Source organism: Nicotiana tabacum, chromosome 24 (genome assembly GCF_000715075.1).
Source record: "Nicotiana tabacum cultivar K326 chromosome 24, ASM71507v2, whole genome shotgun sequence".
In the NCBI taxonomy this organism is placed as follows: Eukaryota; Viridiplantae; Streptophyta; class Magnoliopsida; order Solanales; family Solanaceae; genus Nicotiana; species Nicotiana tabacum.
Window position 1 is genome coordinate 3,534,224 of NC_134103.1, and position 25,133 is coordinate 3,559,356.

At 38.3% G+C, this 25,133-nt stretch overlaps 2 protein-coding genes across 2 annotated transcripts; one reads left to right on the forward strand and one right to left on the reverse strand.

Moving 5' to 3' along the window:
• Window positions 1-366: 366 nt before the first annotated feature.
• Window positions 367-3,339, forward strand: LOC107789525 (putative histone chaperone ASF1A). The gene is made up of 3 exons (XM_016611355.2): window positions 367-595; window positions 2,527-2,642; window positions 2,727-3,339. The coding sequence occupies exons 1-3, from the start codon at window positions 487-489 to the stop codon at window positions 3,117-3,119; spliced, it is 618 nt and encodes a 205-aa protein (XP_016466841.1). The 5' UTR covers window positions 367-486; the 3' UTR covers window positions 3,120-3,339.
• A 698-nt stretch (window positions 3,340-4,037) lies between these two features.
• LOC142178466 (uncharacterized) lies at window positions 4,038-9,139 on the reverse strand. Its single transcript, XM_075248038.1, has 4 exons — window positions 9,126-9,139; window positions 7,597-7,701; window positions 6,865-6,942; window positions 4,038-6,758 (listed from the first exon to the last, which is right to left on the reverse strand). The coding sequence occupies exons 1-4, from the start codon at window positions 9,135-9,137 to the stop codon at window positions 4,425-4,427; spliced, it is 2,529 nt and encodes an 842-aa protein (XP_075104139.1). The 5' UTR covers window positions 9,138-9,139; the 3' UTR covers window positions 4,038-4,424.
• Between the last annotated feature and the right edge of the window lie 15,994 nt (window positions 9,140-25,133).

Sequence of the window (25,133 nt, forward strand, 5' to 3'; positions counted from 1 at the left end):
ATAAAAGGGCAGCATGGTATTCAAAATATCCCGTATTCACGTAGAGTCCGGGGAAACATCGCACTCTAAGGGGTATATGTAGGCAGTCTACCTTGACGCAAGTATTAATAACTGATTCCATGACTCGAATATTTGACCTATTTGTCACAAGGAATACCTAAAGCAATAAAGAAAAAAATTTGCAGCAATTTGGTTGGAAAAATTAAAGCAAAATTATATAAATTACTTAACAAAAAGCCAAGAAATTATCCAATGTCCACTTGGCCACCTAGTCCTGTACCATTTTTCGCGGGCTGTTGTCAAATACAAAATGAAACTACAAAAGCTCCCGCCAATTTTGAAATGCTCTTTATTTATGCAACTTTCTAATAAAATTTTCGCGGGCTCTTTTTTTCATTTGCAGCAGCGATTAGGGTTTCGTTCGAAGCATTGAGTAAAGCATTTTCAGCAATCTAGGGTTTCGGATTTGGGGAATTTTCTAGAATAATGAGCGCTGTCAACAATACAAATGTTGCCGTGTTGGATAATCCGGCACCGTTTCTCAATCCTTTCCAGTTCGAGATCTCTTATGAGTGTCTCGCTGCCCTTAAAGATGGTAAATTTTTACTTCTGTCATCATTCGAAATTGTTGTGTTTTCGGGTAAATTTTAAGCAAAGGTTTATACATGTGGTGTAACAATGGTAATATAGTCAATATTTGCCTTTATATGTTTATAATATGTATATATATATATATATATATATATATATATATATATATATATATATATATGTGTGTGTGTGTGTGTGTGTGTGTGTGTGTGTGTGTGTGTGTGTGTGTGTGTGTGTGTGTGTGTGTGTGTGTGTGTGTGTGTGTGTGTGTGTGTGTGTGTGTGTGTGTGTGTGTGTGTGTGTGTGTGTGTGTGTTAATTAAAATTCGAAATAATTGCTGGGTGAGCTATTGAAATTAGAGCCTATGTGCCATAGGTAGTGGTAGAGCTAGGAATTTATACCAGAGATTAAAAAATTTGAGCCTCTGACCTATAGTACCATTTGAGTTATTCATTTGGGTGCATCTCTTTCTCATCAGAGAAAATTAGAGTGAGAAAAGACCAAATGTGACATATGCTGTGGAACGTGGTTCCTGGGATGCAACTGCAGTTGATGCAATATCCATTTTAAGAGTTCTTTAAAATAGTGAACCGAACAGTGGGATTACATGAGTTCCTTTTTTTGCCTTTCTAGCTGTAAAATGTAGTGGTGGGCATAGTTTGCGCAAATCCGAAATCCGAATTTTTTGGATTTTTGGATTACGGATTGAATTTTGAATTTAATTTTTAAATTTTTAGATTTCGGATTGGATATTGGATTTGGTACTTCGGATTTTTGGATATCCAAAAATCCGAAATTTTTATACTTTATATTTTGTCCATTATCCATATGCCAATATTAATAAGTTCAATACCCTACTCATTAGATATTATCTCATATTACTAAGTTACTGTCAGAATACTTTATATTTGGACATGATTTTACTATTGTTACTTCTCATCGGTCGTATTAATGTCTTTGTTGTATTTTGTTTAATAATAATTTCATTACTTGAATACTTTATTTGGATGATTACCTCAAGAATGAGTAACTTTTCAGACAATTTAATATGAGTACTTCATTTGGATATTCATTTTTGTAAAAAGTAGAAACATCTCAACTTATATGGTCAAAACTGAAAATCCATAATATCCAAACCGATTAATCCGAAACCGAACTTAAAAAATCTGATCCAATCCGAACTTATTTGAATTGGATTTGGATTGTCATTTCTTCAATCCGAAAATCGAAATTCTCATATCCAATCCGAACTGCCCGAACGCCCACCCCTAATAAAATGTACTCTGAAACCTTTGAATTTGGTCTTTCAGAGAGTAAGGATCTTCGTATATGCTGAGTTTTCCCCTGATTACTAGCTAAGTTAGTTTTCTATATGGATATTAGGTGCCTTATGCATGTATAAGCACTAAAGGCAAGTGAATGTACTGAAAAATGAGACTGCTTGCCCGAGAACAGTAAATATGGGGTAAAGCATTTTGAATAAGCATGAGAAACAATAAGCAGAGATCCATTTTTCTTTTATTTTATTATTTTCCTTCTTCATTGACCTCCTGATGTTACAACTTGGAAATAAGAAGTCAATTTCAGATCATGAATCAGATAATGATCTAAGAAACGTCCAAGGTGATTGACGAAACTCTAAAAAAAGTTGTGACCTTGGGACTTTAAATAGTTAATAGTTTAACCAAGGTACTACTGTCATCATCCTGTGAAATTCATTTTGTTGTTGGATTTATTTCATTAGTATGTAGGGATGGAGAATTGATATTACTTGTTCGCAGTTGGAGATTTTGGTTCAACTTTTTTAATGATTCTCTTTCCGGCTCTTCTTCAGCTTACCATGTTCACATTGCTGACAGATTTCTTTAGCCTTTTAATTGTTATAAATCAGGATCACCTTATTTCACCAATGCTGACCATTTAAATTTGTTTTAGATTTAGAGTGGAAGATAACTTATGTGGGATCTGCTGAGGATGAGACTTATGACCAACTCCTAGAAAGTGTATTTGTTGGACCTGTAAATGTAGGGAAATATCGTTTTGTGCTTCAGGTAACTATTACTCCCTTTAACCTTGCAATCTCACTTGACTGTTATGCTGGATGGATAGAGACTTATGCTGAAACCACTTTTCAGGCTGATCCCCCTGAACCATCCAAAATTCGTGAAGAAGATATTATTGGTGTCACAGTATTGCTATTAACATGCTCTTATGCGGGGCAAGAATTTATTCGAGTAGGATATTATGTGAACAATGATTACGATGATGAACAATTAAAAGAGGAACCACCTCAGAAAGTTTTGCTTGATAGGGTCCAGAGGAATATTTTGGCTGATAAACCCCGAGTCACGAAATTCCCCATTAATTTCCATCCAGAAAACAATGACAATGGACAACCTACCTCTCCTGACCATGACAATGGAGAACAGACTCCTGCCTCTCCTGACCATGCTGCAGAAGTCAATTTGCAAGGAGAAGAACCAAATGCGTCACCCAATAAATGTAGTGTGCAGTGTTCTCAAACCTGAGAAACAAGACAGTTGCTTTGGCTGTCAAAAGTTTTCCTTCAGAGTTTGATATTTTAATGATGTCCTGTACCAATTTGTTATGGTCTCAAATCAACATTGCCTGAGTGGTATTTTTTAACTTTTGCCTTGAAATGTACACATGAAATATTGTATCTGCTGGAGTTGTGGCTGAGACAATCATTCTTAAATTAAATGCTTATTTACAGTCCAGAATTGAATTACATATGATATTTGCACATGTTTTTATCTCTGATTATTATACCAGCCACTTTTTCAGTCTCGTATCTGGTTCTCGAATTCCAGTGTTGTGCTTTTTTCCTTGCCGTAGTGGTGAGATTTGGCTGTAAATTGGCAAATATGAATATATCCATATTTCAACTTATAATATTTTGTCAGCATTTTACCGAGAAAATGTATGCTCTGGAGGGGTGAATCAAGGGTCATCAATTTTGACCCAAAAATATTTCGGTTCAATTCGTCCAAACTTAATTAGATTGAATGAGTTATATATTCATTTAAGGGCTAAAATTGGTGTAATTCAAATTAACCTATCCAAAAGGCTTGGTGACCTTAGGCTACATTAATAATCTAAATCGACATATAAGAAGGGGAAAGAATACAAACTGAAGAAAGAAAAGGAAAAGAACAGATAAAAAGAGACTGCAATTACTCGTGTTTCTGGTAGCTAATTTTTTTTTTGTTTTTTTTTGTTGAAGATTTCTTCAAAAATAGGAACTTCAACTCCTTAAATTTCTATCACATAAAGAAAGCTATGAAGGAAAGAAACTGTGTAGTTTACAATTTAATGATGATAATGGCAATGAAGTTGAAGAAACTTATTGTTTATATATACATTGTCAAGTACTCCAATTTTCATCTTGTGTTAATTTCCAAACACATCATTCATCATTGATAAGATTCAGACACAAAACACAACCAAAATTCACCTTCAACAAACATCAGATAAAATCCCATGAAGAAACCCAAGCCACTTAGGTTCCATGGCTACAGCACTAATATGTACATAGCCTCTCAGAATTAGAAATAATAAATGTAAGGTCAACAAAAGCTTCCAACAATACAATGCCAAGGAAACGGCTTCAGCAGATTATTTTGATTTTAAAGAATACAATGTTGAAACCATCCTTAATCTTAACGATATAACACTTCTAAATCTGCTCTCCAAAATACAACATAAATGGTGATATTTGTTGTTGAGAGTTTAAATCTCCATCATCTCCTGTAGTGTTGTCAAGAACTTGTGCTCTTATTCACAAGTATCACCACACTGCAATTTCAGGTGCCTCATTTCATCTTGGGAAAAGCTTTTGAATGCCCTTTTCTATTGCCAGCTCCTAGCATTGCAGGTGATTTATCCATACCTCTGTGATGCCGTAGTAGTTGCCACCAACGAAATTTGTTATTCACCTTCGTATTGGTATGTTGTCCTTTATCTACTTGTCTACTGCTGCTGTGCTTTGTCTTCTTTGAATGCTGGATGTGTCGCATCAGCCCCTGAGCAAGGGTCTGAAACTGTCCTCCCTGCTGCTTTTTACCAGCTTGTTTATCGATTGCTGACTTCCCAAACTTTTCCAAAGCCTTTTCTCCAAAAGCTTCATCCTTGCTTGTAGAATAGTGGCCATTGAATCTTTTTCCTCTCTGCCTCAACAAAGATGTTTTTCTCTCCTCGCCTTTACCATCCTTACCGTGATGGTGATGGTGGTGGTGATGATGATGGTGAAAAACTATCGCTAGCTTGTCTTTCAACTTCTTCCACCTTCCATTATTCTTCTTTGATTTTCTTGAGTTAGCAGACTTGTAAACGCGCGCAGGACTTGACTTCCTTGATGAAGAATCTGCTGAGTAGTAAGAGGGTTCTTCAAGATGGTCAGACCCCGAACCATAAAGTGATGAGGATATCTCTCTCTCACTTTTACTTGCAGAAATCATTTCACGAGCCCTTTCACTACCAATTGGAGATGAGTAACCCTCGATCGAACTGCAGCTTGAGCTGACCGTGTACTCAGTTTGACTACTGTCTCTCCGACTATATAATTCATTTCCTCCATAGCTGCTTGTTTCGTCTGAATAATGCATCTTGGTTCGAATCTGCCTTGGCAAGGGATGATCTCTCTCACTACTGTAAGTGCTTGTCTGCTGTAAATCTGTCCCGCTGGAAGAATATGGCGAGCTTGAGCGTGAAACCTCTGATTCATGTCCATGTAAATGCCTCCTCCTCAGTCGTTTCATGTGATTATTATTTTTCAGATGTTTACTAGGCTTTTTGCCCAAGTTTACATAAGAGCTTTGGGATGGTGCGAATTGACCTTGCTTCTGATTCAATCCTGATCGCCTCATTATTGCCTGCTGTGAATAAGGTGAATCCATTCTGCCCTCGTATGTCCCAGGCCAAGTTAACTTGCTCCCGTAATCAATCAATCCTGGAATATCTCTGTTGTTTCTGAAAATATCTGCTGCATTTGATTTTCCTAGGCGACCTGTTTTCTCGTTTGAAGGCATTTGGTTCTGGCTCGGGATGACCAACATTGCAGGCAAAGCAGTGACCCCAATTTCCATATTCTGTTGGTCTTGTTGGTAACAATAACGGTCAGCATAAGGATTCTGTACTGAAGTACAATCATGTTGATTCTTTGACTGAACATTAATTGAGTGTTCTTTCTGTATATGCCACTGATTCTCTTCGATTAAGTCTAGCATTTTAGAAGTATCATGTTCCTCAGGAGGGAAGGTGTTTGCTACTATCTTTTGTTGTGTCAACTGATTTGGCTGGTAACTACTCAACTCGAAAGACTTGGGCAATTGATCTGCTGAGAATTTTGACATTCTGGTAGGCGGAACAACATACCCTGGATACAATGAACTTGTATCTCCTTCTATCTTCTTGATAGGAGTAGCTAACTCTGCTTGTGGCACAAAAACAGTTATCGGTTTGAGTTTATGCTCAGCTGCATGTTTATCAGCAAGAACCAGGTTCTCAGCATCCATTTGCAGAGCTGAAATGTGCGACTCGAGTTGTTTGATGACATCATTAGTTTCGGTCGGGAAAAGATCATGGTCCCCATCGGACACCCTTCTTATCACACCAGATAACTCATGCATGGATTGTGAAAGATCCACTGTCTCTGTACCATTTGAGATGCGATGGAGATCAAGAACTTCTCTCGCCTTTGCACTCTCAGTGTTTCCTGATTGCAATGCTTCTTGTTGAGTATCCCAAGAAAAATTAGCGAAAAGACTATTCTGCTGTTCTTGCAACGCCACGACCTTTGTAGAACATGGAGCTTCTTTTTCAGAAGATTCGGTCTTTATACAAGGCACAATTGGCTTTTCAACTCTGGGGCGCTGGCAAATTCTGCAAAATTTTCTTTTATTTCCAGATTCACTTGCACTGAAGCTAAATTTTAGAGGCTGTGTGTAAGCTGTCTGAGTAATCGGCATGATAGATTCCTGCTTCTCTTTCGATAAAGTAGAATCCATGACAACCGGCTCTTTTCCACGACTTTGAATAACAGCTGAAGATTTTGATACGTCTGATAAAGCAAGGGACCGTTGCTTCGCTGTGTCAACCAAGTGCCGAGTCTGAGGTAAGCTGTGCACACGCGCCTGACGTGCTATGATCTGTACGCAGAGAAATTTTCCACCACCGATATTACTCCAAAAGGCCAATTCTTTTACACAAAAGATGAATGGATACTATAAGTGTAAAAAGAACACAGTCAGGTACCTCAGAATAAGCCTTAAGAACATCATTGGTTGTAGTATCGAGTAAATTCTTTAACATGACTCGTGCTTCATAATCCAACTATTTGAAGAAAGAAAAATAATTACTGTCAGAAATAGGCCTTAAGAGTCTAGACTGTCATATATAAGATGAAAAATCTATTAATATGAGAAGCAATAGGGGGCTAAAGGTATGCAGCAGACTTCAACTTATAAGTTTTCCTTAGTAATCAAAATGCTTCAAGATTTTAAACTATCAATTGAACAAACGATATTAATCAAGGTCTTTTTTTACTGACATAGGCATGCCGCGGCCGACCTCGTGCCATAGTGGCCTGTCACGGCCGACCTCGTGCCATTGACATAGGCATGCCACGGCCGACCTCGTGCCATAGTGGCCGTGAAAGACAAGTACCATCATGCTGTGTGAAAGACACTTTCATGTGCGAATTATAATATTTAAAAACTAATAACAAATAATCAAATCCAAATTCAGATCTTACAAACTAGGATCTCAAAGTTCTTTGATCAAACCCAAAATGGGGTCGAGTTCCACCACATTTGAGCCTTTCAACTACTCAACTTAGCAGAGTTCAGAGATGCATAACATTATAAGCCATTTTTTCTTTACATGCAATAAAATATGTCCACTAAACAACAACTACGCCTCTATCCCAAACAAAGTTGGGGTCGGCGATATGAATCCTCACCATAAAAGTCACAAAGAGGAACTTACACCATCAGATGTCAAGTTTGAAAGACCATCTCCATCATTTCGCAAAAGACCATACAATTGCCTCAAAGCAAGAAAGTTCGATTTTATGTCATCGAGGCCCATCTCCTGGTTGACAAACAAGAAAAGTCAGTAGAAATCAGGCTGAGGGAACAAAAGACAAGTACACAAGTAAAGTGTACCAGCTACCTGAAGATACTCTATGAGTAGGATTTGACAATGTCGATTTTTAAGAAAAAAGAAGCTTAACATACGATAAAGGTTCTACTCAAAGTATGCCATTTCACAGCACATTCGGTTTCTTCACCAATTTGTTCCTTAGTTAGACTATCAAGTAATGAGCAAAAGGCATAAGCCAAAAACTTGAAGTAACATTACTTTCAGGCACTTAAGTCATACTAACGTGGAACATACCGTAGAAAAATAACCAAACTCATCTTTGAGAATTAACACACTCACTTGTACAACAACAACAATGACCCAATGAAATTCCACTAGTGGGGGCTGGGGAGGGTAGTGTGTAAGCAGACCTTACCCCTACCCCTATTGGGAAAGAGAGGTTGTTTCTGAAAGACCCTCGGCTCAAGAAGACGAAAAGAGCATGAAAAGAGGCAATATATCAGTACCATCACTAAAAACCATGGAAAAATAACAGCATCACAAGAACCAGAAAATAGATGAAAAGCAAAACAATAACCAGTGTGGATAAAGCCCGGCACTAAGTGGAACGAAAAAGTAGTGAGAACTCAACACTAACCACTAGCAGTCTAAGACTAAATCCTAACACACTCACTTGTATTGAAACAAAAAAAGGTTTGCATATTGTTTGTAAAACATAGAATAGATGACTAACAAACAATACTATTCCCAATTGCAAACATGCACAATGGAGCATGCACCGTAAATTGAAGGATTTAACTTATAAACACGGACAATGTGTAGAAATTTTTATGCCTATAATTGCATTTTAACAAGTTGTAGTAGGTAATTAATCTGTCTTATTTTCCCGGTTACTATTTTCACTGGTAACTTGTATTTACATCACAACATTAAGGCACACGTAATTAACTTTGTGAGACTCGCGACTAAACACAGTGTTAGAGATCCAAAACACCATTATACTCATCTTTTTAAGTGCCAAAATACAAAATTTTCACAACTATTGATTATCTCAAAAATAGTCTTTATCCCTGGTCCCTTTCTTTAAACCATCAAAATTAAAAATTAAAAACAAAAACAAAGAAAATATGGACTCAAAAATAGCAAATCGAAATGAATTGTTGGAAGAAAACAGGAAGAGGAGAAACAAAATTACAAGAAAATTACAACCAATAAATTAAAACCCAAAATTTTTCGAAGGCATAGAATTAAAAATACAAACAAACACCATTTTAAGCAGGAAAACAGAAAGAATTTAACTTGATCATGTTAGAATAGAGCAAAACTTGCTTTTCAGTTGATTTTCTATTTCCAACATTTTAAGAAATGGAAAATTTGACATCAAATTCTGAAGGAGATTAAAAAAAAAACACCTTATTCTCCATAATTCAACAAAGACTGAAATTTCTTCTTCAAATCTTTAGGGTTTGCTTGCATGCATTTGAAAATTTTCGCGCCCAGTTGCAGATAATTATGATAAACGGTTTCCTCTTTGCTTTTTTTTTTTAACCGCTTTGTTTTACCTTTTTTTTTCTTTGTTTTATTTTTCTTTTTCCTTAATTTAATGGATTTTATTAAACTCCCCATATTTTTGATGTTAATTAAATTAATTCTCAATAAAATAGTAAAATAGAGTTTAACAACTTGTTTAGATGGTTGGTACTTGTTGTATTGCATCATATTTTTACTTTAAACATAATATTTATTTTAGTTGTTACTCAAATTTTATTGTATCGTATCGTTAAATCCATCGGTAACGGCGAAAAATGTCACTCTACGTAACGACCGATTTGATGTGGTCGCGTAATTACCTTATTTTTTTCTCTCATATTGTCATTACTTATTATTAAATAATTTAATTTTATCTTTTATCCTACCTTTTATATAGTAATTTTACCTCGTATTTACTTTATATGTGATATTGCAAGTTTATTTTTCATATTGTTAGTGCATGAAATTATGGAACTGTGATGACCCAAAATGTCATCTTTAAATTTAATAAGTAATTCTGTGTTCTAACACCTCGAAAAGCACCATTTATTATTTCTTGACTTGCGTGCGCAGTCCGTACATTTTTCCGGAAAGTTTTTATGTGAAAAATGGATTAAAATGGGAAATAAAGCTTTAAAACTCAGCTAAGTTGACTTTGGTCAATATTTTGAGCAAACGGACCCGGATCAGTGTTTTAAAAATTCCGGTAGGTCCATATCGTGATTTGGGACTTGGGCGTATGCCCGGAATCGAATTCCGAGGTCCCTAGCCCGAGTTATGGAATTTTGATGAAAAATTAAAAGCTTGAAAGCTTAATGATTTCTAAAAAATTACTGATGTTGGATTTATTGATCTCGGGTCCGTATTTTGGTTCCGGATCCCGGTATAGGTCCACTATAATATTTATGACTTGTCTGCCGAATTTGGCGAGAATCGGAGTTGATTTGACGTGATTCGTACGTCCAAAAGTAAAAATATAAGTTTTAAAGTTTTCTTTAAAACTTCCTTTGATTTGGTGTCCGATTCGTAGTTCTGGGTGTTATTTTGGCTATTCTATCGCGCGAGCAAGTTCGTATGATGTTTTAGAACTTGTGTGCATGTTTGGTTTGGAGCTCCGAGGGCTAGGGTGAGTTTCGGATAGGCTACGGGATGTTTTGGACTTTAAAAATCTGGTATTTTGCCGCAGCAGGTGTTCTGGCATGTACTTCTTCGCGTTCGCGAAGGTACTCTCGCGAACGCGAAGAGTAAACTGGGCAGCTGAATCTTTCTTCTTCGCGAACGCGAAGGCGATGGGGGCATTACCCTTCGCGAACACGACCATGTCCTCGCGAACGCGTAGTGTTAGGGACACCTGGGGGAGGGTCGATCATTCCTTCAGCGTGAACGCGAGCTATGCCTCGCGAACGCGAAGGCCGGGGGGGAGGGGGGGAGGGGGGGAGGAACCTTCGCGAACGCGAAGGAGGACTCGCGAACACGAAAGCCACGGGCTGCTTCTCATCGCGAACGCGACAGGCCCTTCGCGAACGCGAAGAAGGCCTGACCCATGTGACTTAAAACAGAACCAAAAACGAGATTTTTTCCATTTTTCACAAACCCTCAATTATAACTCGGCTTATGGGCTATTTCAAAGGAGTTTTTCACGATTTCGGACTGGGTAAGTGTTCTTTATCATATAGTGATTGTATTTCACAAATCCATGTCTATATTCATCATTTATTTCATATTTAGATGGAAGAAATTGTAATTTTTGTAAAACTTTCCAAAAAACGAAAAATTAAGATTTGAAGGTCCATTTTAATATCGGAATTAGACAAATTTGGTATGGTTGAACTTGTATCGGAACGGGTGTTCGGATTTCGCAAGTTTTTCCGGGATTTGAGAAGTGCGTCCCACTGCCGAATATTTTAATGAATTTCGGATTTTTATCCGAAAAATTTATAAATTCATATGGAATTAATTCCTATGATTAGTATTGAATATATTGAATTGTTTGTAAATAGATTTGAAGCTTTCGGAGGCAAATTTAAAAGGAAAAGCTGTGGTTGAATAATTGATTGGAATTTGCAAAGCGAGATAAGTGTCGGGTTTAACCTTGACTTGAGGGAATAGAACCCTTAAATTATTTGTTATGTGAATTGCATGTAAATGACGTATAGGCGAGGTGACGAGTGTCTATACGTCGTCAAATTAATTGTTTGCCTGCTTACTTGAAAAAATCACAAATTATTTTTAATCATAAATTAATTATAATAATAATTGTTTCTCTCTTATTCTTTGCAAATATAAATTCTTGAATTCCTGCATTAATTGTTACATGCTATTTGAATTATGTGCCTTAATTGTTATTTGACATTTAGCATAATAAATATTAAACTGCCTATTTGCTCCCTGATTTTCATAATAATTTGCTATTTGTCATTGTTTGCTTCATAATTAAACCATAATTATTGTATGCTTGTTGTCTTGTAATTTTATATTAATTGTTACATTTATTGAAAAAAAATTTTCTATAAGAATTGGTAAATGAAAATGTTGGAGGAGCGGGTTGCACACTGCAACATGATTAATTATAATGAATATATTGGAGGATCGGGTTGCACACCGCAATAGAATTATTAAAATTCTATATTGGAGGATCGGGTTGCACGCCGCAACAGACTTGTTAAAAAGTTAATATTGGAGGATCGGGTTGCATGCCGCAACAGACTTATTAAAAGTAAATATTGGAGGATCGGGTTGCACGCCGCAACAGACTTGTTAAAAAGTTAATATTGGAGGATCGGATTGCACGCCGCAACAGACTTGATTAAAATGAATATGTTGGAGGAGCGGGTTGCACGCCGCAACAGAACTGAATGTGGATATATTGTGAAAGCGGGTTGCACGCTGCAACAGAAATAATGGAAATGATAATTGGTTATGACTGCTGAGTTGCCTTCAATTATTATAAATGAATTACCTGATTTATTCTTCTTATTGTTGTTATTACTAATATTGCGTACTTGTTAATGTAAGTGAACCGCCTTAGCCTCGTCACTACTTCGTCGAGGTTAGGCTCAGCACTTACCAGTACATAGGGTCGGTTGTACTGATACTACACTCTACACTTCTTGTGCAGATTTTGGAGTTGGTCCCAGCGGCGTACCATAGACTTGCTCGGATTTCAGCTATCAGAGGAGACTTGAGGTATAACTGCATGGCGTTCGCAGTTCTGAAGTCCCCGTCTATTGTACTTTAGCTGTGTGTTTATTTTCAGACAGCTTTATTTTATTCAGACCTTTATTTGTAATTATTCTAGAAGCTCGTGCACTTGTGACACCAATTCTGGGATGGTATTTAGACACCGTTATTATTATGGATTATTTTAAAATTGCTTCCGCATTTGCTTCCTTGTTATTAATAAATTTAAAAATTGTTTTAAAAACGGTTAATATTATTCTAACGTTGGCTTGCCTAGCAAGTGAAATGTTAGGCGCCATCACGGTCCGAAGGTGGGAAATTCGGGCCGTGACAGTTGGTATCAGAGCACTAGGTTACATAGGTCTCGCGAGTCACGAGCAAGCTTAGTAGAGTCTGAAGGATCGGTATGGAGACGTCTGTACTTATCTCTTAGAGGCTATGAAGTTTAGGAACAATATCACTCATTTCTTATTCTGTCGTGCGATTTTATTCTATCATCGATGATTGAACCATTCTACTCTTATTCTCTCGCATATGGTGTGTCATCCCTCTTTGGATGAACATTAGGAGCACGGGTCATGATTGCACTTGAACCTAAAAAAAAAAGATAAATCATAAGTTAGAATATTATTTTTTTGATGATAATAAAACAAAACTACAAAAGTATATCACCAAACAAATAGAGTATTAAACTTACCACTCAAGTTGCAAGTTGCAACTATACATCAAACAATGCTAGTAGTGCTTCCATTATTTTCCATATCTAAAGATAATTCGACCAAATATGTCATATAAATAAACAAGTATGATATATTATTTTGAACTAAAATACACACAAAATATTAAAGCTTACCAAACTCGAGTTCCTCAAAATACTCCCAGTCTTCTTCAACACTAATAGGATTCTTCTCTTCTCTAAGCCAATCTTGAACATAAACAAGAGCTTGCACACATTTAGGAGTCAATGAACTCCTAAATGAATCAAGAATACAGCCACCGGTGCTAAACGCACATTCTGACGCCACACTAGAAATTGGAATGGCCAACACATCACGAGCCAACTCTGAAAGAATAGGAAATCTAGGAGCATGTGTTTTCCACCAACTTAAAATATTAAATTCTTCACTAAAATGCTCTTGTTCTTCACTAATGTATTTATCCAACTCCGATTTAGCACCCCTACTTCCATTGTCTTCCTTTTGTTTCTTCAAGTGAAGCTTCGTCCTTATTAATGATGCAGTTAAAACACTCCCACTAGATGTATTAGATGTGTTATTAGATGAAGTAGAACTAGATGGAGATTGAGGACAAGATCCAGTTGAATACTTTTTTAGATACTCTTCAAACAAAGAATTCATATAAGCATACACCTCAGCATTTATTTTCTTCCCTTTTTCCTCCCCAAAAAGTTCTTCAAGTGCAAGGCTAACATATTCAAATTTGTTACGTGGATCCAAGACAGAAGCAATAAAAATTATTTTATTTATCTTTTCAGGCTCACCCCAATACTTCTTGAACTTTTCTTGCATCTGCTCAGCCATTTTTCTCAAATTCTCATCCTCACTAATTAAACACATTTTCAAATGACAATAAAGTTCAGATACATCCTCAAAATGAGAATTACAAGTGACATAACGTGAACCTGAAACTTTTTTGGTAAGCTCGTGAAATCTTGCAAGAAACGCTATCACATTCCTCACATTCACCCAATCATCAGATTCAAGAGGACTTGCACTACTACCATCTTCACAAAGATGAGAACATAGATAAGCAAAAAATCCATCATCAAAAAGATAAAACTTGTCAAAAGCCTTTTCAAAGTTTTGTGCCATATCCAACATAAAATAGGTGGAATTCCACCTAGTAGGAACATCCAAACATAATGTTTTGATACATTCTACCTTTACATGTGCACAACACTATTTAAACTTTAAGGTCCTTGCAGGCGAAGATCTCACATACCTCATAATATTTCTAAGACGTGTGACAGAAGCATCAATTTCTTTCAAACCATCTTGCACAATTAGATTTAGTATATGAGCCATGCATCTCACATGAAGATGTTTACCACTCATCATATTAGTTTTCCACATATCTAATTTTTTAGATAATTCTTTGACTGTGACATCATTTGAAGAAGCATTGTCCACGGTAATAGTGAACACCTTGTCTAATTTTCATTCAAGCAAACAATTAGAAATAGCTTTATCCATCTCTTCACGCTTATGACTAGTGATAGGGCAAAAATTTAGTATTCTTTTATGCAACTTCCAATCCCTATCAATGAAGTGGGCTGTCAAACACATATAATTTATTCTTTACAATGAAGTCCATGTGTCTGTTGTGAGACAAATTTTTGGTTGTGCTTCTCTAAAAGACCTTCTTAGATTTTGCTTCAATTCACCGTAAACTTCATAACAATCGCTTGTTATTGTTCTACGAGAAGGAAGACGAAATAATGGTTGAGTTATTCTCATAAATTTCATAAAACCTTCCTTTTTACAAAACTAAATGGTAGTTCATCAATAACTATCATCTCAATTAAGGCCCTCCTAACCACTTCTTGATCAAATTTCCAAAGCGATCCTCCATCATTTTGGCAAGATTGAAAATTTATCTTTGTTTGACTATTATCTTTATCAATGTAAGGTGGGTATTCTTTGCATCTAGCCAAATGATTTTTCAATCTTGTTGTTCCATTCCTAGACGTATTAGCAGCATAAGGTTGCTTACAATATCTACACTTTGCTTTACCGACCCCATTTACCTCAAATTTATCAAAATATTGCCAAACTTCAGATCGAGGTTGCATGGCTTTTCTTTTCTTAGAATCTTGAGTATCAATTGTGTTGGTGTTGCTATCTTCAGTAATAGGTAAACTTTCAGTTGAACCGGCATCACTTACTCTACTTTCATCCGCCATCTATACAAAATTAAAACAAATATAAACACAAATTGAGACTAGAGTTGAGTTTAGATAATCAAAGTCTAAAATAGAGGTTGACAAGTATTTGACAAGGATATCTACGAGTTTCTGGGCTACTGTTTCCCTAACATAATTTTGTAATCTCACTAGAAATATATTTATGTGATTATCTTTCACTAGAAATACTAGTAATTGAGAGCAAGAAAAAATAATATTATGTAAAGAGTAGAATCTGGAAGTGAGTCTTCATGTCAAAGTTAGTAACCTTCTATAAGACAACTAATGTAGACGTTCAGTTTCCTTTTTCTTTTACAAATATAGAATTTGTTAGCTGATTTCATTATTATATCAAATGAAGATAATCAAAATAAAGTAGGCCACCTAACAAGAAAATGCCTCTTTGCACGCCACCTAGTGAAAGATAATCGCATAAATTCTTTTTGCTTGCCCACCCCTAGTTTCCACTCATTCAAATCTTGTAGTTTAATAACTCTACTAAAAAACTAATCCCACTCTTTACATGTCACTGGAATCTTTAGGTTCAAAGTAAAATTTTCCAGAACTTGTTTATGAAGAGATTAGCCATTAAAAAAAACAAGTGGCAAAACAAAGAGTTTTTCTTATTCCAAGAACTACCAATTAATCTACCATAAATTATTATAAAAAACTGAAGATTGAAGAATGAAAAGTTATGAACCTTTTGAAGAGTTGAAGATTGAAGAATGAAGGTAAAAAATAAGGAAACCAACAGTCACACTTGAGAGTCATCGGCGCCGAGGTCGTGAAGTCGCCGCGACGTCATCTGACTCGTCTCTATTGCGCCGAGGTTCTCACTTTTTTGAGTTCTCTCTCACAGTCACAACTCTTTGCCTCTTTGGCTAGGTTTCTGTTTCTCCCTTTCTAATTTCCTGTAGTGAAGTGAAACTAGGGAAAGACTAAAGAGGGTAAGAGTTGGGCCTTATTGGGTTGGGCTGGGCACTAGGGCAGTGTAGAGAATTAGAGATACAACATATTGGGTTGGGCTGGGCAGTATAGGTCCAACATAAAATTCTTTAAAATTTGGTATTTTGGTATACCAAAATTTCAAGATCCTAATACCGAGGACCGAAACGTTATGCCGAAATACCGAAAATGTAATACCGAATTATACCGAAATACCGAATTAATTCGGTCCGGTTCGGAATTAGGTTTTTCGGATTTTATGCCCACCCCTAACCAGAACCCCCGGTGGCAACTATGGCCAGGGGTAGAGGTCGAGGCCGAGGTCGTGCTAGAGGCCGAGGTAGAGCTCAGTTTAGAGCTCGAGCAGTTGCACCTGTTGAAGAACCTCAGATAGACCTTCAGGAGGAGGTCCTAGTTCAGAATGTACCAGTTGGACCAGTTTAGGTCCCGGAAGGATTCATAGCCACTCCAGTACTTCAGGACGCTCTAGTCCGTTTGGTAAGTCTTATGGAGGGCGTGGCCCAGAATGGTACATTTCCAGTGGTACCAGCCGTCTAACAGGTTGGGGGAGGAGCACAAACTCCCACTACTCCCGCTCTGGAGCAGATGGCTCCCCAGAATCAGGCTCCAGCAGCCCCGCCAGTTGGGGTAGTTCAGCCAGTTGTTGCGGTACAGACCGGTGATAGGCCCGCCATGTCTTTTGAGGCCTTATTGATACCATGTTCACTAAGCTTTTTCCAGTTCACTTCAGTGGTACACCTTCTGAGGACCCACATGATTATCTTGAACGCTGTCATGAGGTGCTGCGGAACATGGGTATAGTTGAGACCAATGGGGTTGATTTTGCTGTATTTCAGATGACGGCTTCTGCCAAGAGGTGGTGGAGAGATTACGCATTGACCCGACCAGTCGGATCACCTGCACTTACCTGGGAGCAGTTCTCTCAGTTATTTCTGGAGAAGTTCCTCCCTATCACACTGAGAGAGGAATTCCGCAAGTAATTTGAGCATCTACAGCAGGGCAGTATGACTGTTACTCAGTATGAGTCCTGTTTTGTGGATTTTGCCCGTCATGCTCTCCTTTTACTACCTACGGAGGGAGAGAGAGAGTGAGGAGGTTCATTGAGGGACTCACTCACCCTATCAGACTTCAGATGGCCAAGGAGTCCGAAAGTGAGATTTCTTTTCAGGCGGCTGCTAATGTCGCAAGGAGGATCGAAATGGTTCTTGCACAGGAAAGAGGGCAGAGGTCCGATAAGAGGCCTCGTCTGTTTAGTGGTTACAGTGGTGCCTCATCTGGAGGCCGGGGTAATTTTGGTAGGGGTCATCCTCCCAGACCGTTTCATTCAGCACTTTATGTATCTCCCGGTGCTTCAGGGAGACACGATCCTATTATGCCTTACTCTGGGCAGCCAGTATTCAGTGCACATTCAGCTCCTATCAGTGCACCACCACTCCAGAGTTACTACAGTGGTTATCCGGCCCATCTGGGTCAGCTTCAGCTTCAGCAGCCATGGCATCAGGATGGGTGTTATGAGTGTGGGAACATTGGTCACATAAGGAGGTATTGCCCTAGATTGGCGAGTAATAGATCTCGGCAAGATTCTCGTGCCATCATACCGGCACCGGTTGCTTCACCGCCTGCTCAGCCAGCTAGAGGTAGGGGTCAAGCAGTTAGAGGTGGAGGTCAGGCCATTAGAGGTGGAGGTCAGACCGTTAGAGGTAGAGGCCAGCCAGTTAGAGGCCGTCCTAGAGATGCAGTTCAGAGTGGTGGGGCCCAGCCCCGATTTTATGCTTTTCCAGCTAGGCCTGAGGCCGAGTCATCTGATGTTGTGATCACAGGTATTATTCCAGTTTGCCATAGAGATGCTTCAGTTCTATTTGATCCAGGATCTACTTATTTCTATGTGTTCTCCTATTTTGCTTCATATTTGGTTGTGCCTTGTGATTCTTTGAGTGCTTATGTGTGTGTATCTACACCGGTGGGAGACTCTGTTGTAGTAGATCATGTCTATCGTTCGTGTGTGGTTACTATTGGTAATCTTGAGACTAGTGTGGATCTTCTACTTTTTGATATGGTAGATTTTGATGTCATCTTGGGTATGGATTGGATGTCTCCTTATCATGCTATATTGGACTGTCATGCTAAGACAGTGATCCTAGCTATGCCGGGGTTACCTCGATTAGAGTGGAAAGGAACTCCTGGACATTCTACCGGCAGGGTTATTTCTTATATGAAAGCTCGGCGTATGGTAGAGAAAGGATGTCTAGCCTATTTGGCTTATATTCGTGATCCCAGTGCGGATGTCCCTTCTATGGACTCAGTATCAGTTGTTCGTGAATTTTCAGAAGTATTTCCTGCAGATCTGCCGGGGATGCCACCCGACATAGATATTGACTTCTGTATTGATTTGGCTCCGAGCACTAAGCCCATTTCTATTCCACCATATCGTATGGCCCCGCCAGAGTTGAAAGAATTGAAAGAACAGTTACAAGACTTTCTTGATCAGGGATTCATTAGACCCAGTGTCTTTCCCTGGGGTGCACCAATATTATTTGTAAAGAAGAAAGATGGCTCGATGCGGATGTGTATAGACTATCGGCAGTTGAACAAGGCCACTATCAAAAACAAATATCCGCTGCCAAGAATTGATGACTTATTTGATCAGCTTCAGGGTGCCAAGGTATTTTCGAAAATTGATTTGAGATCTGGTTACCATCTGTTGAAGATTAAGGCATCTGCTGTCCCTAAGACACTTTTCGGACTCGGTATGAGCATTACGAGTTCCTAGTGATGTCATTTGGGTTGACAAATGCTCCAGCAGCATTTATGGATTTGATGAATCGGGTGTTCAAGCCTTATTTGGATTCTTGTGTGGTTATATTCATTGATGATATCTTGATTTACTCCAGCAGTCGAGAGGAGCATGAGCAGCATCTTCGAAGTGTGCTTCACACCTTGAAGAATAATCAGTTATATGCCAAAATTTCAAAATGTGAGTTTTGGTTAGACTCGGTTGCCTTTTTGGGACATGTTGTATCGGCAGAAGGCATAAAGGTGGATCCTAAGAAGATTGAGGCTGTTCAGAATTGGCCTAGACCTACTTCGGTTACAGAGACCTAGAGTTTCCTAGGTTTGGCAGGTTATTATCATCGGTTCGTGGAAGGGTTTTCATCTATAGCAATCCCATTGACCAGATTGACCTAGAAAGGTGTCCCATTCAGATGGTCAGACGAGTGTGAGTTGAGCTTTCAGAAGCTCAAGACAGCTTTGACTACGGCGCCAGTGTTGGTATTACCCACAGGGTCAGGATCGTATACGGTATATTGTGACGCATCTCACATTGGGCTTGCTGCATTATTAATGCAAGATGGCAAGGTAATTGCATATACGTCGCGACAGTTGAAAGTTCACGAGAAGAATTATCCTGTTCATAACTTAGAATTGGCAGCCATTGTTCATGCGCTGAAGATTTGGAGGCATTATCTCTACGGTGTCTCGTGTGAGCTATTTACTGATCATCATAGCCTCCAGTATCTATTCAAACAAAAGGATCTTAATTTGAGGCAGAGAAGATGGTTGGAGTTGTTGAAAGACTATGATATCACCATTTTGTATTACCCCGGAAAGACCAATGTGGTGGCCGATACTTTGAGTAGAAAGGCTGTGAGTATGGGCAGTCTTGCGTATATTCCGGTTGGTGAGAGGCCATTAACTGCAGATGTTCAGACTTTGGCTAATCAGTTCGTGAGGTTAGATGTTTCAGAACCCAGTCGGGTTCTAACTTGTACAGTCGCTCAGTCTTCTTTATATGAGCGCATCAGAGAGAGGCAGTATAATGATCCTCATTTACTTGTCCTTAAGGACACGGTGCAGCACGGTGATGCCAAACAGGTTGCTGTGGGGGAAGATGGAGTTCTGCGAATGCAGGGCCGTATTTGTGTGCCTAATGTTGATGGGCTTCGTGAATTAATTCTTGAAGAGGCACACAGTTCTAGGTATTCTATTCATCCAGGTACCGCTAAAATGTATCAAGATTTGCGGCAACATTATTAGTGGAGGAGAATGAAAAAGGATATAGTTGGACATGTAGCTCGGTGTCTGAATTGTCAGCAAGTTAAGTACGAGCATCAAAGACCCGGTGGTTTGCTTCAGAAGTTAGAAATTCCTGAGTGGAAGTGGGAGCGTATCACTATGGATTTTGTTGTTGGGCTCCCACGGACACAGAGAAAATTTGACGCAGTTTGGGTCATTGTGGATAGGTTGACCAAGTCACCCCATTTCATTCTAGTGGCAGTTACCTATTCTTCAGAGAGGTTAGCTGAAATTTACATTCATGAGATTGTCTGCCTTCACGGTGTGCCAGTGTCTATTATTTCAGATCGAGGTACGCAGTTTACCTCACATTTCTGGAGGGCTGTACAACATGAGTTAGGCACGCGAGTGAAGTTGAGTACATCATTTCATCCACAGATAGACGGACAGTCATAGCGCACTATTCAGATATTGGAAGATATGCTTCGCGCTTGTGTTATAGACTTTGGAGGTTCTTGGGATCATTTCTTACCACTTGCGGAGTTTGCTTATAATAATAGCTACCAGTCGAGCATTCAGATGGCTCCATATGAGGCATTATACGAAAGGCGATGCCGATCGCCAGTTGGTTGGTTTGAACCGGGAGAGGCTCGGTTGTTGGGTACCGATTTGGTACAGGATGTCTTGGATAAGGTCAAGATTATTCAGGATCGACTTCGCACAGCTCAATCTAGGCAAAAGAGTTATGCCGACCGCAAAGTTCGTGATATTGCATTCATGGTTGGAGAACGAATATTGCTCCGGGTTTCACCTATGAAAGGTGTAATGAGGTTCGGAAAGAAGGGAAAGTTGAGCCCTAGGTATATCGGACCCTTTGAAATTCTTGAAAGGGTGGGTGAAGTAGCCTACAAGCTTGCATTACCACCTAGTTTATCAGCGGTTCATCCGGTGTTCCATGTGTCTATGCTTCGAAAATATCATGGTGATCCGTCCCATGTGTTAGATTTCTGCCCAGTCCAAATGGACAAAGATTTGACTTACGAAGAGGAGCCGGTGGCTATTCTAGCCTGGCAGGTCCGACAGTTGAGGTCTAAGAGTTATCCTTTAGTTCGGGTGCAATGGAGAGGTCAGTCGGTAGAGGCATCTACCTGGGAGTCCGAATCGGACATGCGGAGTAAATATCCACACCTTTTCTCCAGCTCAGGCACTTTTTTCTAACTCCGTTCGAGGACGAACATTTATTTTAGAGGTGGAGAATGTGATGACCTAAAATATTATCTTTAAATTTAATAAGTAATTTTGTATTCTAAGACCTCGAAAAGCACTATTTATCATTCCTCGACTTGCGTACGCAGTCTGTATATTTTTCCGGAAAGTTTTTATGTAAAAAATGGATTAAAATGGGAAATAGAGCTTTAAAACTAAACTAAGTTGACTTTGGTCAACGTTTTGAGAAAGGGGACCTGGATCAGTGTTTTAAATATTTCGGTAGGTCCGTATCGTGATTTGGGACTTGGACGTATGCCCGGAATCGAATTCCGAGGTCCCTAGCCCGAGTTATGGAATTTTGATGAAAATTTAAAAGCTTGAAAGCTTAATGATTTCTAAGAAATTACTGATGTTGGATTTATTGACCTCGGGTTCGTATTTTGGTTCCGGATCCCGGTATAGATCCACTATAATATTTATGACTTGTCTGTCAAATTTGGCGAGAATCGGAGTTGATTTGATGTGATTCGGACGTCCGGTTGTAAAAATATAAGTTTTAAAGTTTTCTTTAAAACTTCCTTTGATTTGGTGTCCGATTCGTAGTTCTAGGTGTTATTTTGGCTATTCGATCGCGCGAGCAAGTTCGTATGATGTTTTAGAACTTATGTGCATATTTGGTTTGGAGCCCCGAGGGCTCGGGTGAGTTTCGGATAGGCTACGAGATGTTTTGGACTTTGAAAATCTGGTATTTTGCTGCAGCAGGTGTTCTCGCATGTTCTTCTTCGCGTTCGCGAAGGTACTCTCGCGAACGCGAAGAGTAAACTGGGCAGCTGGATCTTTCTTCTTCGCGAACGTGAAGGCTTGGTCGCGAACGCGAAGCAATGGGGGAATTACCCTTCACGAACGCGACCATCTCCTCGCGAACGTGTAGTGTTAGGCACACCTGGGGGAGGGTCGATCATTCCTTCACCGCGAACGCGAGCTATGCCTCGCGAACGCGAAGGCCGGGGGAGGGGGGGGAATGGACTCGCGAACGCGAAAGCCACGGGCTGCTACTCATCACGAACGCGATAGGCCCTTCGCGAACGCAAGAAGGCCTGACCCCTGTGACTTAAAACAGAACCAAAAACGGGATTTTTCTCATTTTTCACAAACCCTCAATTATAACTCGGCTTATGGGCGATTTCAAAGGAGTTTTTCACGATTTCGGACTGGGTAAGTGTTCTTTATCATATAGTGATTGAATTTCACAAATCCATATCTATATTCATCATTTATTTCGGATTTAGATGGAAGAAATTGGAATTTTTGTAAAACTTTCCAAAAAATAAAAAATTAAGATTTGAAGGTCCATTTGATATCGGAATTAGACAAATTTGATATGGTTGAACTTGTATCGGAACGGGTGTTCGGATTTCGCGAGTTTTTCCGAAATTTGAGATGTGGGTCCCACCGCCAAATATTTTAATGAATTTCGGATTTTTATCCGAAAAATTTGTAAATTCATATGGAATTAATTCCTATGATTAGTATTGAATATATTGAATTGTTTGTGAATAGATTTGAAGCTTTTGGAGGTAAATTTAAAAGGAAAAACTGTGGTTGAATAATTGATTGGAATTTGCAAAGCGAGATAAGTGTCGGGGTTAACCTTGACTTGAGGGAATAGAACCCTTAAATTATTTGTTATGTGAATTGCATGTAAACGACGTATAGGCGAGGTGACGAATGTCTATACGTCGTCAAATTAATTGTTTGCCTGCTTACTTGAAAAATCACAAATTATTTTTAATCATAAATTAATTATTATAATAATTATTTCTCTCTTATTCTTTGCAAATATAAATTCTTGAATTCATGCATTAATTGTTACATGCTATTTGAATTATGTGCCTTAATTATTATTTGACATTTAGCATAATAAATATTAAACTGCCTATTTGCTCCATGATTTCCATAATAATTTGCTATTTGTCATTGTTTGCTTCATAATTAAACCATAATTATTGTATGCTTGTTGTCTTGTAATTTTATATTAATTGTTATATTTATTGGGAAAATTTCTTCTATAAAAATTGGTAAATAAAAATGTTGGAGGAGCGGGTTGCACACTGCAACATAATTAATTATAATGAATATATTGGAGGATCAGGTTGCACACCGCAACAGACTTATTAAAAGTCTATATTGGAGGATCGGGTTGCACGTCATAACAGACTTGTTAAAGAGTTAATATTAGAGGATCGGGTTGCACGCCGCAACAGACTTATTAAAAGTCAATATTGGAGGATCGGGTTGCACGCCGCAACAGATTTGTTAAAAAGTTAATATTGGAGGATCGGGTTGCACGCCGCAACAGACTTGATTAAAATGAATATATTGGAGGAGCGGGTTGCACGCCGCAACAAAACTGAATGTGGATATATTGTGAGAGCGGGTTGTACGCTGCAACAGAAATAATGGAAATGATAATTGGTTATGACTGTTGAGTTGCCTTCAGTTATTATAAATGAATTACCTGATTTATTCTTATTATTGTTGTTGTTACTAATATTACGTACATGTTAATGTAAGTGAACCGCCTTAGCCTCGTCACTACTTCATCGAGGTTAGACTCAGCACTTACCAGTACATGGGGTCGGTTGTACTGACACTACACTCTGCACTTCTTGTGCAGATTTTGGAGTTGGTCCCAGCGGCGTACCATAGACTTGCTCGGATTTCAGTTATCAGAGGAGACTTGAGGTATAACTGCATGACAGTTCTGAAGTCCCCGTCTATTGTACTTTAGCTGTGTGTTTATTTTCAGACAACTTTATTTTATTCAGACCTTTTTGTATTTATTCTAGAAGCTCGTGCACTTGTGAAACCAATTCTGGGATGGTATTTAGACACCGTTATTACTATGAATTATTTCAAAATTGCTTCCGCATTTGCTTCCTTGTTATTAATAAATTTAAAAATTATTTTAAAAACGGTTAATATTATTCTAACGTTGGCTTGCCTAGCAAGTGAAATGTTAGGCGCCATCACAGTTCGAAGGTGAGAAATTCGGGTCGTGACAGGAGCAAACAACACACAATACAATCTATCCAAATGTTATAAATATCAAAACGATACAGTACAATACAATACCATACGATACATTATGAAACTATACATAACAACCATCCAAACAAGCTGTAACTTTTCCATACTGTACTAATAACGTAGAAACTTTATACATTATCATGTCATCTAAAAAATACTATCCGTAGCCATTGAAATTAGTGATCTGAAAAATGAGACAAATATCGTACGATAAAATATTAAAATATACTAAGGGATCGTTTGGTAGGGTGTATAAGAATAATGCGGAATACGATGTATTAGTAATGCAGGAATTAGTAATGCATGTGTTAGTAATGCAAGCATTAGTTATGCAGATATTATTTCTTATAAACTGTTTGGTGTGGTGTATTAAAAATTATAATGCATTGCATAACTTTTTAGAAAAATAGTTGTTTACAAAAATGCCTTCCATATTCTCTAGCTTTAAGGGGCTTTAAGGATAATTTTGTCTTTAACTATACTAATGCATGCATTAATAGCCTTGGTA

Bases quoted from the DNA above. Each gene is read 5' to 3' on its own strand.
- LOC142178466 (XM_075248038.1), bottom strand. The intron at 6,943-7,596 runs GTAAGTTCCTCT...TTCTTCAAATAG, and splicing joins CAAACTTGACATCTGATGGT to TTGGATTATGAAGCACGAGT. The intron at 6,759-6,864 runs GTACCTGACTGT...CTCTGCGTACAG, and splicing joins TTCTTAAGGCTTATTCTGAG to ATCATAGCACGTCAGGCGCG.
- LOC107789525 (XM_016611355.2), top strand. From the start codon at position 487: ATGAGCGCTGTCAACAATACAAATGTTGCCGTGTTGGATAATCCGGCA. The intron at 596-2,526 runs GTAAATTTTTAC...AATTTGTTTTAG, and splicing joins TCTCGCTGCCCTTAAAGATG to ATTTAGAGTGGAAGATAACT. The intron at 2,643-2,726 runs GTAACTATTACT...ACCACTTTTCAG, and splicing joins AATATCGTTTTGTGCTTCAG to GCTGATCCCCCTGAACCATC.